The 12,616-nt window shown below is 38.8% G+C and overlaps 1 protein-coding gene across 1 annotated transcript in view; it reads left to right on the top strand.

Annotated features, from left to right (window-relative positions):
* LOC126273370 (GPI ethanolamine phosphate transferase 2) overlaps positions 1 to 12,616 on the top strand; it is a 78,126-nt gene that overhangs the window by 38,588 nt on the left and 26,922 nt on the right. Inside the window, exon 8 of the mRNA XM_049976920.1 lies at positions 4,455 to 4,700. Within this exon, the coding sequence (XP_049832877.1) occupies positions 4,455 to 4,700 (246 nt within the window). The remainder of the gene's footprint in view (positions 1 to 4,454; positions 4,701 to 12,616) is intronic.

The following is a 12,616-nucleotide window of genomic DNA, read 5'->3' as shown; positions in this document are numbered from 1 at the left end:
TTTTTGCATCCGAAATTTACAGCTGATGGACCAGGGCATACTGCAAACATTAAAACTGTTTTACAGAAAACAATTTTTAAGAATGCTGATCCAAGATGATAGCATTCCTTTAGTGGACAAAATAAAAAATACCAATTGAAGGATGTTGTTTATTGGGCCACTGAGGCATGGCAGAATATTTCAGAAATTACTCTGAGAAAATAGTGGAGGAAACTGTGGACATCTCTTGAATTTCAGGACAACCTAGTTGAAAATGAAGAGGAAAATCTACTACAAATGATACAGACAATTCCTGGATGTGAAGAAGGTAGTGAAGGAGACGTAGATGAGTGGATGGGGCATGTGTGGAGAACCTTACTGACACTGATTTAGTTGCTGCTGTGACTCAAGACCAGGAAGAAGTGGACTGCTGTGATGGAAGTGACAATGAGCCTGAAAGCAACAAAGGAGAGCTGGTGCCACACAGTGACACAGCAGAAGCCCCTGACCTCGCACTACGTTATTTGGAGCAACAGCCCACTGCTACACCTGCTGATTTCATGTTTATGAGACGATGGAGCAACTGTGCTTCATATAACAGTCTGTCTTCATTACACCAAAAAACGATGAGTTTTTGTCATATAAAAAGCAGGGATGGAATGTCCGATGTATTTTAGTAAGTTTGACAGCTTTTTTAAAATTGTTATGATTGTTTAAACCTAATGTTTTCTTGCCAAATTTTCTAATATATATTTACTGTACTTTGTAAATTAAAATAGTGTGTATGTACAGCAGTTTACTGCACAATTTTCCATACTTAGACGAAAGTTTTCATGTTTGGATTAAGCGAATGTTTGGATTACCAGGGTTCAGATTAGCGGGACTCTGCTGTATTTTCCTTTTTAAGTATTCCCATAGATAAAAATCTTAAGTAGGCATATCTGTCAAATGAAACAGCTGCAGCCCTTGTGTGTTCTGTGGAGACTTCATGAAGATCGGACAACTTAGAAGAGGCATGTTGTATATAACTTCATATAGCTTGAAGAAATAGCATTTAATTTCATTTTCTTTTAACTGAGAGCAGAAGTTCTAAAAAATTGGGTGGTAAACATATGTTTTGGTTGCACTTCCAAAGAACCTCAATATGATAATTCGATTACCAGAAAGTATGTGCCAGATTCCAATCTTTTTATCTTGAATAGGAATTTTTGAACACAATGGGAATGTTTTTGGTGGACAAATAGCAATTAGTCTAGCTATTCAGATGATTGGAAAGGTGAAACCAAATTTTGTCCGTCTTAAAATAGAGTGACAGTTCAAGTTTGTCACTCACAAGCATTTTAAGCAATCTCTCATAATACACAATCCTGTTTACTTGAGGCATCCTCACTGGAATGCCATATTGTTATCATCATATTTGCAGGAATACTGGAGTTTAAAATGGGAAGTAGCAAAATTGCATGTTATTTTATCTTGGACATATTGTATCACTGAGGATTAATTAAAATGACATGCTGTTTTTAGACAAATGTTCAGAGAATATTGGCTATTGCGATCTAGAACTATTGTAAAATAGATTAGTGGCATAAACTATACAAAAAGGCTAAAATTATTTTTATGTATTTGTTTGGTCGGGTCGAAACAAGGCCCCGGGAGTAGACAACATTCCATTAGAACTACTGATAGCCTGACAAAACTCTACCGTCTGGTGAGCAAGATGTATGAGACAGGCGAAATACCCTCAGACTTCAAGAAGAATATAATAATGCCAATCCCAAAGAAAGCAGGTGTTGACAAATGTTAAAATTGCTTAACTATCAGTTTAATAAGCCATGGCTGCAAAATACTAACACAAATTCTTTGCAGACGAATGGAAAAACTGGTAGAAGGCGACCTCAGGGAAGATCAGTTTGGATTCCATAGAAATGTTGGAACACGTGAGGCAATACTGACCCTATGACTTACCTTAGATTAAAGAAAGGCAGACCTATGTTTCTAGCATTTGTAGACTTAGAGAGAGCTTTTGACAATGTTGACTCTTCTGAAGGTGGCAGGGGTCAAATACAGGGAGCGAAAGGCTATTTACAATTTGTACAGAAACCAGATGGCAGTTATAAGAGTCGAGGGGCATGAATGGGAAGCAGTGGTTGGGAAGGGAGTGAGACAGGGTTGTACCCTCTCCCTGATGTTATCCAATCTGTATATTGAGCAAGCAGTAAAGGAAACAAAAGAAAAGTTCAGAGGAGGTATTAAAATCCATGGAGAAGAAATAAAAACTTTGAGGTTCGCCGATGACATTATAATTCTGTCAGAGATAGCAAAGAACTTGGAAGAGCAATTGAACAGAATGGACAGTGTCTTGAAAGGAGGATATAAGATGAACATCAACAAAAGCAAAATGAGGATAATGGAACCTAGTCCATTTAAGTCGGGTGATGCTAAGGGAATTAGATTAGGTAATGAGTTTCGCTATTTGGGGAGCAAAATAACTGATGATGGTAACGTAGACTGGCAGTGGCAAGGAAAGCGTTTCTGAAGAAGAGAAATTTGTTAACATCGAGTGTAGATTTAAGTGTCTGGAAGCCGTTTCTGAAAGTATTTGTGTAGAGTGTAGCCATGTATGGAAGTGAAACATGGACGATAAATATCTTGGACAAGAAGAGAATAGCTTTTTAAATGTGGTGCTACAGAAGAATGCTGAAGGTTAGATGGGTAGATCACATAACTAATGAGGTGGTATTGAATAGAATTGAGGAGAAGAGAAGTTTGTGGCACAAATTGACAAGAAGAAGGGACCGGTTGTAGGACATGTTCTGAGGCATCAAGGGATCACAAATTTAGCATTGGAGGGCAGCGTGGAGGGAAAAAATTGTAGAGGGAGACCAAGAGATGAATACACTAAGCAGATTCAGAAGGATGTAGGGTGCAGTAGGTACTGGGAGATGAAGTAGCTTACACAGGATAGAGTAGCATGGAGAGGTGCAGCAAACCAATCTCAGGACTGAAGACCACAACAACAATAAGTGTTGATTATTTTGAATAAAATATTGTTTATCAGTTTCAAACAACAGACATTTTAAGTATTGCAACCAAATTCCGGTTTCATATTTCTACACCTGGTGGTAAATTTCAAATAAAATATTGGATGGTTCAAAATGAAGAAACGGTGTTAACATGAATGATATCTGTGCAATGGGAAGTTTTGTTTACATATGTTGCTGTTGTGATAGGTTGCAATAATGATATCGAAACAATAACAACAACAGGGATGGAATTGGACTTTGAGTACATGGAATTGACATTCAGTTGGTGCAAACTGTAATCTGTAATTAATTCCAACCAAGCCGTGGATGAGTGAAGAATGTGCTTACGTTGTGGAAACATGTCTGGTAAATGGTTATTGCATTGTTGCTGTCAAGTTTGCTTCTGGAAATGCTTCCAGATTCCCTGTTGTGGGGCAGTTCCAGAACAGAAAATCTTTAGCTTGTCAATATCAAACTTTAAAGAAAGTGCAGACATGGTTTGCAACAGGACTTGCAATTTCGTGCATACAAAATGGTCATTCTTTTACATTTATTTGTATGTGGTTGTGGCAGTCGTGTGTTGTCGTTTTAAAGCATCTTTCAAACTGTGCCTTGCCTGAATGTGCTGTGGTTCTTTGCAGTGACGAGGCCCATTTTTACTTATTGGCATGCATTAATCATCAAAATTTCCTGTTTTGGAGTGGACAGAACCTTGTGAACCTTATGGAAAACCACTACATAATGATTGTATTACTGTATGGTGCCCAATAAGAAGACTCGGGTTAATTGTTCTTTACCTTTTTGAAGAGGATTGTGTTACTGGACAGTAAACTCTTAATCAATACAGTCTCATGATCAGCACTTGTTTTGCACTGAGATTCAATGCAATGCAGATTGAGCAAGTATGGTTCCAGGAGGATGGAACCACTGTTCACAAAACCTCAGATTTCTCTCAACTCCTGGGACAGATGTTTCCCAGCTGCTTGATTTCTTCGCATGGCAGCAGTCCCAAGTCGGCATGATCACAAGAATTTACAGTCTGAGATTTTTATCTATGGGGGCATCTTAATACTGAGGTGTTCAGATATTAACTGTGGACTTTGCTAACCCTAAGAAGTGCAATACAAGAAGAAGGAATTACTCTTATTCCTCAAGGAATGCAAATTAGAATACTGCAGAATTTTCGAAATCACATTCAACAATGCATTTATAATGAAGGATATTACTTGAGTGACACATTGTTTAAAAAATGAAAGTCCCACTGAGTCAATATAATTCATGTTAATACAGATTCTTTATTTTGATTCCTCTGTTTTTATTTGAGCTTTAAATTAGGCAGAATGTTTTTGCCACAACCTGTACATTCATGTTTGTTTTCACTAAAAGTAATGAGAACATAAATCACTGATCATTTAACTTATTTTTAATTCAGTTTTTATACCTTTGTTGCAGAGCACGATCGTACTATTTATTTTTCCGTGTTCGAGACTGGTGAGCTTTAAAGTTGTGCCCACAAGAATATTGGTTTTAAGTGTCTTGGTCGTTGTTCTTAATTCTGCGTGCTGCATCCACAGCCCTGACAGTTTTCTCTGCACACCAAGCACCAAATCATATTTTGTACGACTCTTTGCTGCATTATTGACATCATTCAATATAGTAATGATAAGAGAGTGTCTCCAGCATAGATCTAAGTTGATGGTGAGTACATGTACTTACTAGAATAGATGCCTAAACTGTATTTTAATTTTGAGGAATCTTTACTGTCTGTGTTACTTTAATGGTGAGATGAAGTGATGAAACCTTAGATAAAATTATTTACCATGGAAGAGTATAAACTTTTGGTTATGTGTGGCTAGTCAAAACTGTATTTTGGTCTGGGTGCAATGTATACTTTATCAGGAGTGGAAGAATTACAAACTTTATCCTGTGTAAATCCAACTCTCCAAAATTTCCATTGTCCTACACATGCATTGCTGCAATATTGTGAAAGAGAATTTGTGGAATGTGGGAGAAGTGATACCTCATTTATCCTCATATCCACATTTACTATGATCTTCTACATTTATTTTGTTTCTCTGAACATTTTGACTTTGGTGAATGTAACTAATGTTACTGTTTAGACTCCATATTTGTGTAACATAATTTTTTTCACTTCACAATATGAGAGGTAATTCTACTCCATCTTATCGCCATACTTTTGTAACCGCAGGAAAATAGAGATGCATATATGCAATTCTTTTCTTTTTTTCAGCATCTATCAACATTTATGTACTCTTGAACCATTTCTGGTAATTCATTTCCTCAAGAATATTTTCGTATATCGTTGATTGGAGCCTGCTAGCGAGATTATGGATTGAAAGAAAATTGTTTGCAGCACATTTTTATTCGCAAACTCCACAGGACCTGCTGCCAAAATGCTTGACCTTCTCCCTCTCTCCTTATTGTGTACATGTACACTTTTATGAACTTCCCGAATTTAAGGACAAGATTACCTAATTTTTCTTTTGCTCACTGCTGAAGGCCTCTAAATATCATACAGTTGATGATGAATTCCACTTACAAGTGCATGTTATAGCTATCAGCTAGCACATATTCCTTTATATTAAATGACATGCAAAATTCCATTTCACGTTTGGTGACCACTGCAATGTCATTAACAAACCATATCACACCAATCTGTTTATGATAAATAACTGTTGTAATTAGGTCTAAGAACAGCACAATCAGTAGACTGAAGACAACTTCATTGCACGGAAGCAGTAACAACTTGAACACAGTAATAAATTAACATTTAGTTGACTTCAGGCATGGGCATTGGTGATGGTGCTTGCAGTGCTGATGATATGGGTATCAGCAGTTGCCCAGGAATGGGTGATAGAATCATAGACAATGATGTTGGAAGCAGTTGAGGAACTGCTGGTTGGCCACTGAGGTCAGATACCCTTACCCACACAGCAGTGGAGAATCGGCAGCAGCAGGTGGTGTGGCAGCCAATGTGGATGGGCTTGGAGGCAATGGTGTGACATCAGGGGACACCTAGCAATCCAAATGAAAGTGAAGCTGATTATGGTGCCTTGAGCTCCTGTACAGATGTCGCAGATGCTGTCCCCAGCACCTGGACTCCATTTAGGGCTACATTCAAAATGGTGCACTCAGACACTCACACCCGGCTGGTAGAGGCATGGCGGCTGCACAGGTTGATGTCTAGATGGAGGACACAGTAGGTGTAGCAGTGTCTGCAGCTAGTGACCATGGAGTAGTGCCACTGGACTCTTCTTACTGAACGGTGTGAAACAATGCAAGGAGAGAAACCAACCGAAGGCAGTGTTCTACAAAGAACTGGCAACATACAGGCTGTGACAGTGGCAGTTGTGGATGTGGAAAAACAACAAATGACACGTGAAAAATGAGAATATGTGTCAGAGACCAACAGACAATAAGTGTTGAGAAAGGGGCCAGTGGAATCGACATGTATACTGTGCCATGTATGTAATTGCGTGGGCTAAGGAGATAACCACCCTGAAGAACTGCTTGGTGCATAACACACAGTGAACAAGTGGCAACCAGACAGGTAATGTCACCTCCAAGCCTGACCAAAACGTGTTGACAGGCCAATGCTTTTGTGCAAGATACACCCCAATGATCTGCATGTAATAAATGGAGGACTTTCGGGCAATGCACTAAGGGGATCACTACCTGAGGGACCATGTGATCCGCATCTAAAGCAAAACACTATCCACAACCGAGAATCGTTGTTGAAAAATGTAGTAATTACGGAGGGGGTAGGATGCACGAAAAGGTGGCAAATCTGGCCAACCATCAACAAATGTTATAACCTTATGCAAAAGGGGATCCAAAGCTACAGCCTTCACGATCCATGTTCTAGTGACAACCGTCTGCTATGCAGCAACATCAATGTGGAAATAAAGCTGTTCGTCCTGATCAGCTCTTGAGTCTGGACCGGCTAGCAAGCGGGACAAAGCATCGGCATTTGCATGTTGATTCGTAGGGCAGAAATGAATCTCGTAGTTATGACGCAAAACAAAAAGAGCCCAACATTGAATGTGATATGCTGCTTTATCTGGTAACGACCCAGATGCACTGAAAAAGTGAAACAATGGTTTGTGATCAGTGACTAGCTGAAGTTTGGTACCGTAGAAAAAAACATGGAATTTCTTCACAACATATACAATAGCCAAAGCTTCCTTTTCTATCTGAGAGTACCTAGTTTGAGGAGGAGTCAGTAATTTTTGAGGCATAAGTAGTACGCTACCTGGAGCCATTGGGGTACCTATGAGCCAGCACTGCTCCCAACCTGTACTCTGAAGAGTTCATTGCAAGGACCAAGTGGAGGCCTGGATATTATGTCACTAAACAGGGCACAAACTGCAACATGGTCGTAAGCGTGGAACTGAGTCTCTTTGGACAGCAACATGTGCAACAGCTGCACATTATTGCTGCCCTGACAAAAATTTATGGTAATATGTGACTTTGCCTAGAAAAAACTTGAAGTTCTTTGACTGACATGGGGGGTGGAAGTGATGCAATAGCAGAAACACAGCAATGCAGGGGTTTGAGACCCTCCCAACAAACTTCAAACCCACGATGAATAATAGAAGATTGAAAAAATTGACATTTTTCTAATTTGCACTTAAACTTAACTACTTGGAGGACAGAAAAAAAAGAGTATGGAGGTTTTGCAAATGTTCCTTAGTGGAGCCACCAGAATCTAGAATGATGTCCAGATAGTTTGCACAACCCAGCACAGATGCTGTAAGTTGTTCCAGAAAGTGTTGACAAATAGTGGGAATGCTGGTGACTCCAAAAGACAGCTGCAAATATTGGTACAGTCCAAAAGGGGTATTCACAACTAACATATGTTGTGACTCTGTATCTAAAGAGAGTTGTAAATAGGCATCGAACAGGTCAATTTTTGAAAAATATTGACATGTGATAACTTTGCAGAGTTCACCCAGATGTGTTATCGGTTATGTATCCACTGTAGATTGTGCCTTCACTGAAACTTTAAAATCACTGCGGAAGTGTAATAGGCCGTACAGTTTCTTTACTATAAATGAGGGGATAGACCCTCCAGTTGACTCAATAGGCTGAATAATGCCGGATTCCTTGAAGTGATCTAAATCATCTTTGACTTGTTCCATAAGTGCCCCTGGAGGCAGATGGGTCCAGAAGAAATGAGGCTGAGCAAAAGGTTTTATGATAATGTGCACTTGTAAAGGGCACTCCTGAATCGATGAGAGAACAATGAAGAAACTTGGAATGTAATGCATCTAACTGTGTTTATGGCACTTGTTCAGACACTAAATCACTTCATCTGAAATGGTAAAGCCAAACAACTTAAAAGCATTTAATTCAAAAAGATTCTCCATATGTGTGTTATCTACAACAAAAAATGTAAGTGACTGACCTACTGACTTGTAGGTCACTGGAGCACAGAATTGGCCGAGAATAGGAATACTCTGGTCATTATAATTTACTAACTTCCATGACACAGGAAGAAGCAGAGGGTAGCCCAAGTCCATATAAGTTTATGAGTTTAACAAGGGTACTGCAGATTCTGTATCCACTTGCATGTGCAGAACTTTATGAAAAACCATAACATCAATGAAAAGCTTGTTTGGCACAATGGAAATAGAAATACAATTTTTACATTATATCTGCACCTGGATTACTGTGCTTAAGTTTTGCATTAAAGACAGAAACAATGTGACATTTTTTGTTGCAATTATGACAGGTAAACCAGGGTTTTGGGCAGGACAGAAGCATGGAACTCGTACGTTGCTGTTTACTCTGTTGGTGCAGCTGCTGGGAGCGAGGCCTTCACCTTGACACTGTAATCATATGTGGACTGCTGCAACCACATCTTCCCCTTGCGAACCATCTGGAGCTTGGTGCGAAGGATAGTGTTGGATTTCTGATACCTCACACCAATACTCAGCTTGGTTACCTGCAGCTTGCAACACCTTGAACAACCGTGCAATAGCTAAAACCTTGGAGACGAATGGATTTACACACTGGAGGGCATGCACTCACACCTTACGATCTGGAGCTAAATGAATGATATCATCTTTCACCATCTGATCAGCATATGGGTCTTTGTGCACCTCGGACACAAAATAACGACAACAACTTAACCCATGGAACCCAGTCACCCATGCTCAGTAGGATTGATGTGGTTCCTTTCTACAGTGGTAAAACCCAAGTCAGGATGCAATAACGTGGGTATGCTTACAGTAGTATTTTGAAAGTAGTTCACACATTTGGTCAAACATTAAGAGAGACAGACCCTGCAAAGGAACAAGTTGACTTAGGACTTAATACATTCTTGGTGGTATCCATGAAAGGAACAAGCCACAACATAAAATAGCTCCAGTAATCCCAAAAGCTTGACAGTATTCTCGCAGACGTTTCTCGTATGCGTCCCATTCGTCACTGGACTCATCATACATAGAAAAGAGAGGCAGATAAACAATAGGGGCCATGGAGGGCAAAACAGCAGATGACACAGACTGAGGAGCATGCTGACTAGACGAAACAGAAGCTGCTGACTAGACAAAACAGTGGGAAATGATTGAAATACATGAGTTTGATTGTAGTGTGCTTGTGATTGGTGGTGCAATGCTTTAGCAAATGATTCTTCCTGTTCAACCAACTAACACAAAATGTTCTCTCTAACACCATCAGCCATCATTACAAAAAATGGAGAACCAACCAGAGTAGAAATTTGCATGGAGAACAGGACCGCACTCATCGCCAGTTATGATGTAATTATGTATAAGTACAACATGGCCAGTAAACTGAACACACCTTTATGCTATTAAAGCATTAACAGCTTGAAGACAGTGTTTCAGTAAAATTCAACAGGAACCAACTAGGTACACAGAGAGCTGTAGCAGTACACCAGTACATACAGAGAACTGAGGCCAAGTGTAGCTTGGCTAGCCTTCAATAGATTGGGGCCCATAGTGGGCTTGGGCTCTGACGGTCACACACACACACACACACACACACACACACACACAAACAGACTGAGACATCCTCTGCTGATGAAACAGCACTGCTCCATGTGTGGTCTTTATTCCTACATCAAAATAGTCCTTTACTTTCCTGACATATTTGCCTCTTCTATCTAAAAATTAAATTACAGTGGTCACAATGAGCAACTCCGCCTTACAACTTTCTTTACTCTGATATCTTGTAACCATCTGTCAATGGTGACCACTTCAGTCTGCATTTTATAAAGAGAATGGTTTACTCTTCTGTCCCTGTAGTAGAGACCCAATATCTAAGAACTAAAAACATTTTATTCCATTTCTCACTATCAAAAGTCTTCTCCAGTTCTATGAATTCCATTTATGTGTCCTTGTTTTTCTCCAATATGCCCTCTATCACTACCCTCAGTACTAAAAGAGCTTCCTGGATGCCAGTGCTTCTTCTAATACCAAACTGATCCTATCCTTACTTTCATTTTTACCATCCACCCTCCAATTAAGTACTCTTGGAAGTATTTTTGACGCACGTGACACTGTACACAACTATATGCCTTTATTTTCCTTTATTCATTACAAAATCTCTTGGGATTTTTCCATTTCCATAAATTTTATTCACAGGCTTGTATAGTTGTTGTTCTGCCCCATGGCCTGATGTCTACAGGAATTTTGTTAGTATTTCATCAGTCTGTGGGCATTCATTTCTTCTGAGTTCATGCAAATTATTTTGAGATTCAGATATTTGCTGTCACATCTCCTCCTTTCATCGTCTTGCATCCTGTCCTTATTTTCACTTGGCCTAATTTCTCCTGGCAACTATATACATTCTCCTAGTTTTCTTCCCATCTTGTCACCTTATTTTCTGTTTCCATTACTGAAATACTATTTTCATTTCAAATCATTTTATTACTTATTCTGTCACCTCTAAAGTGACTGGTTATTAGTCTGTGTGCAGCATGTATGTTACCCTGTTTGTTTTGTATGTATCTCATGACGTTCTTCCTCCATTCATTCTTATAGAACTTTTCTCCATTTCTGGATAACTTCATGTCCAAGTGCCCTATGTTTTAGCTGTTGACAGTCAACAATTGACATTTTCATTGCTCCTTTATAGTTCTAGTTCCATGTCAGTTTATCAATGGCTGCCTCTTTTCTGCTATTTTCAGTCCTAGTACTTTTTCAGCAATGTAGGAAAAGATAGATTGCTGCTTATTGTAAAAAAGACATGTTACTTATTGTAAAAAAGACATGTTACTTATTGTAAAAAAGACATGTTACTTATTGTAAAAAATACATGTTACTTATAGTAAAAAAAGACATGTTAAGTTGCAGACAGTCACAATTAAAGAACACTTTCATAAAGCTTTCAGTCACAGCTGTCATCAGCAAAAGAGAAACACATGCCATTCATACTCACAAGCAAGCACACCTTGTGCACATATGACCACCAGCTCCGGCAGTGCAGGCCGGAATGCTTTTTTTCCACCTTTCACTTGCATTTACATATCTTTTAAGACCATTCCATTGGCTCCCCACACTAAACTCTGTGAAAAGTCATTATTTCTTTTGTCTCACATTATTTCATAGTAATCTGAATTTGTAAGGAAAAGAAAGATTGCTGCTTACTATAAAGATGACATGTTAAGTTGCAGACAAGCACAACTAAAATACAATGTGTAAGTACCTTCAGTTTGCGTTTCTGCAACTTAACAAGTTATTTTTAAGGTAAGTAGCAATCTATCTTTTCCTTACATTGTTGTTATTCTGTACTGGAGTTAACATTGTTTAACCTGAGTTTGTGGTTCTTTCAACTTGTTAGTTTTCAGAGTTCTGATTTCTGCTTAACTATTTGAATGTCAACTGGTACTTCATTATTACTTGGTTATGATTGCTACCAGTAGTCAAGACTTGGATAACTTTAAAAGTCCTTAACGTTATGCTTGATTATTTTTTCCCAAGAATAGTCAGTTTGTTACATCCTTTGACTCTGGCATCTTCCATGTATATTTCTTGCTCAGGAGGTTCTCAAAAAGTGCATGTGCATGGATCAAGTCATGTCCAGCATAGAATTAAATTAACCCTTGTTGCTGATGCCAAGCTCATGTGTTATTTTTGATCTCTAGCTTTACTTTTCTATGGCTCAGGGGTTAAATGTGAGACTGCTGATTGAAAGGTTTGGGATTCGATATCTGGTCAGTGCTAGAATTTTCATGTGTTATTTATCAATTCTTTGACCTCTGGCAATGTTTGTTAACATGAAAACTACCAAATTGCACTAAAGTCTGGAGTCCACATTAAACTGTAGGTCCCTCAATAACTGACTGGGCAAGACAGTTAAAAAGTGGAAAAAAGTCAATAGTATACCACCTCCAGTAGGACCATGCATAGTGAAGGACTGTGGTGTTTAAAACAGTGTCCGTGTTAATGTCTGTAATACCTTACCTTCACCTGTGATTGTATTCCAGACTCCAGTTGTGATTTACATTCAACATCAATGTTCTTTCTCTTTGCTGCATATAATGTTTTACCATGTTGTCAGTTTCCTTCTTTATTATTTCCCCTCTGCTGATCTATCATTCTGACCTATTATGAATAATACTATGA

The sequence above is a fragment of the Schistocerca gregaria genome, chromosome 5 (genome assembly GCF_023897955.1).
Source record: "Schistocerca gregaria isolate iqSchGreg1 chromosome 5, iqSchGreg1.2, whole genome shotgun sequence".
Classification (NCBI taxonomy): Eukaryota; Metazoa; Arthropoda; class Insecta; order Orthoptera; family Acrididae; genus Schistocerca; species Schistocerca gregaria.
The sequence above is the reverse complement of the archived record's forward strand: the minus strand, read 5'-3'. Positions and strand labels throughout refer to the sequence as shown.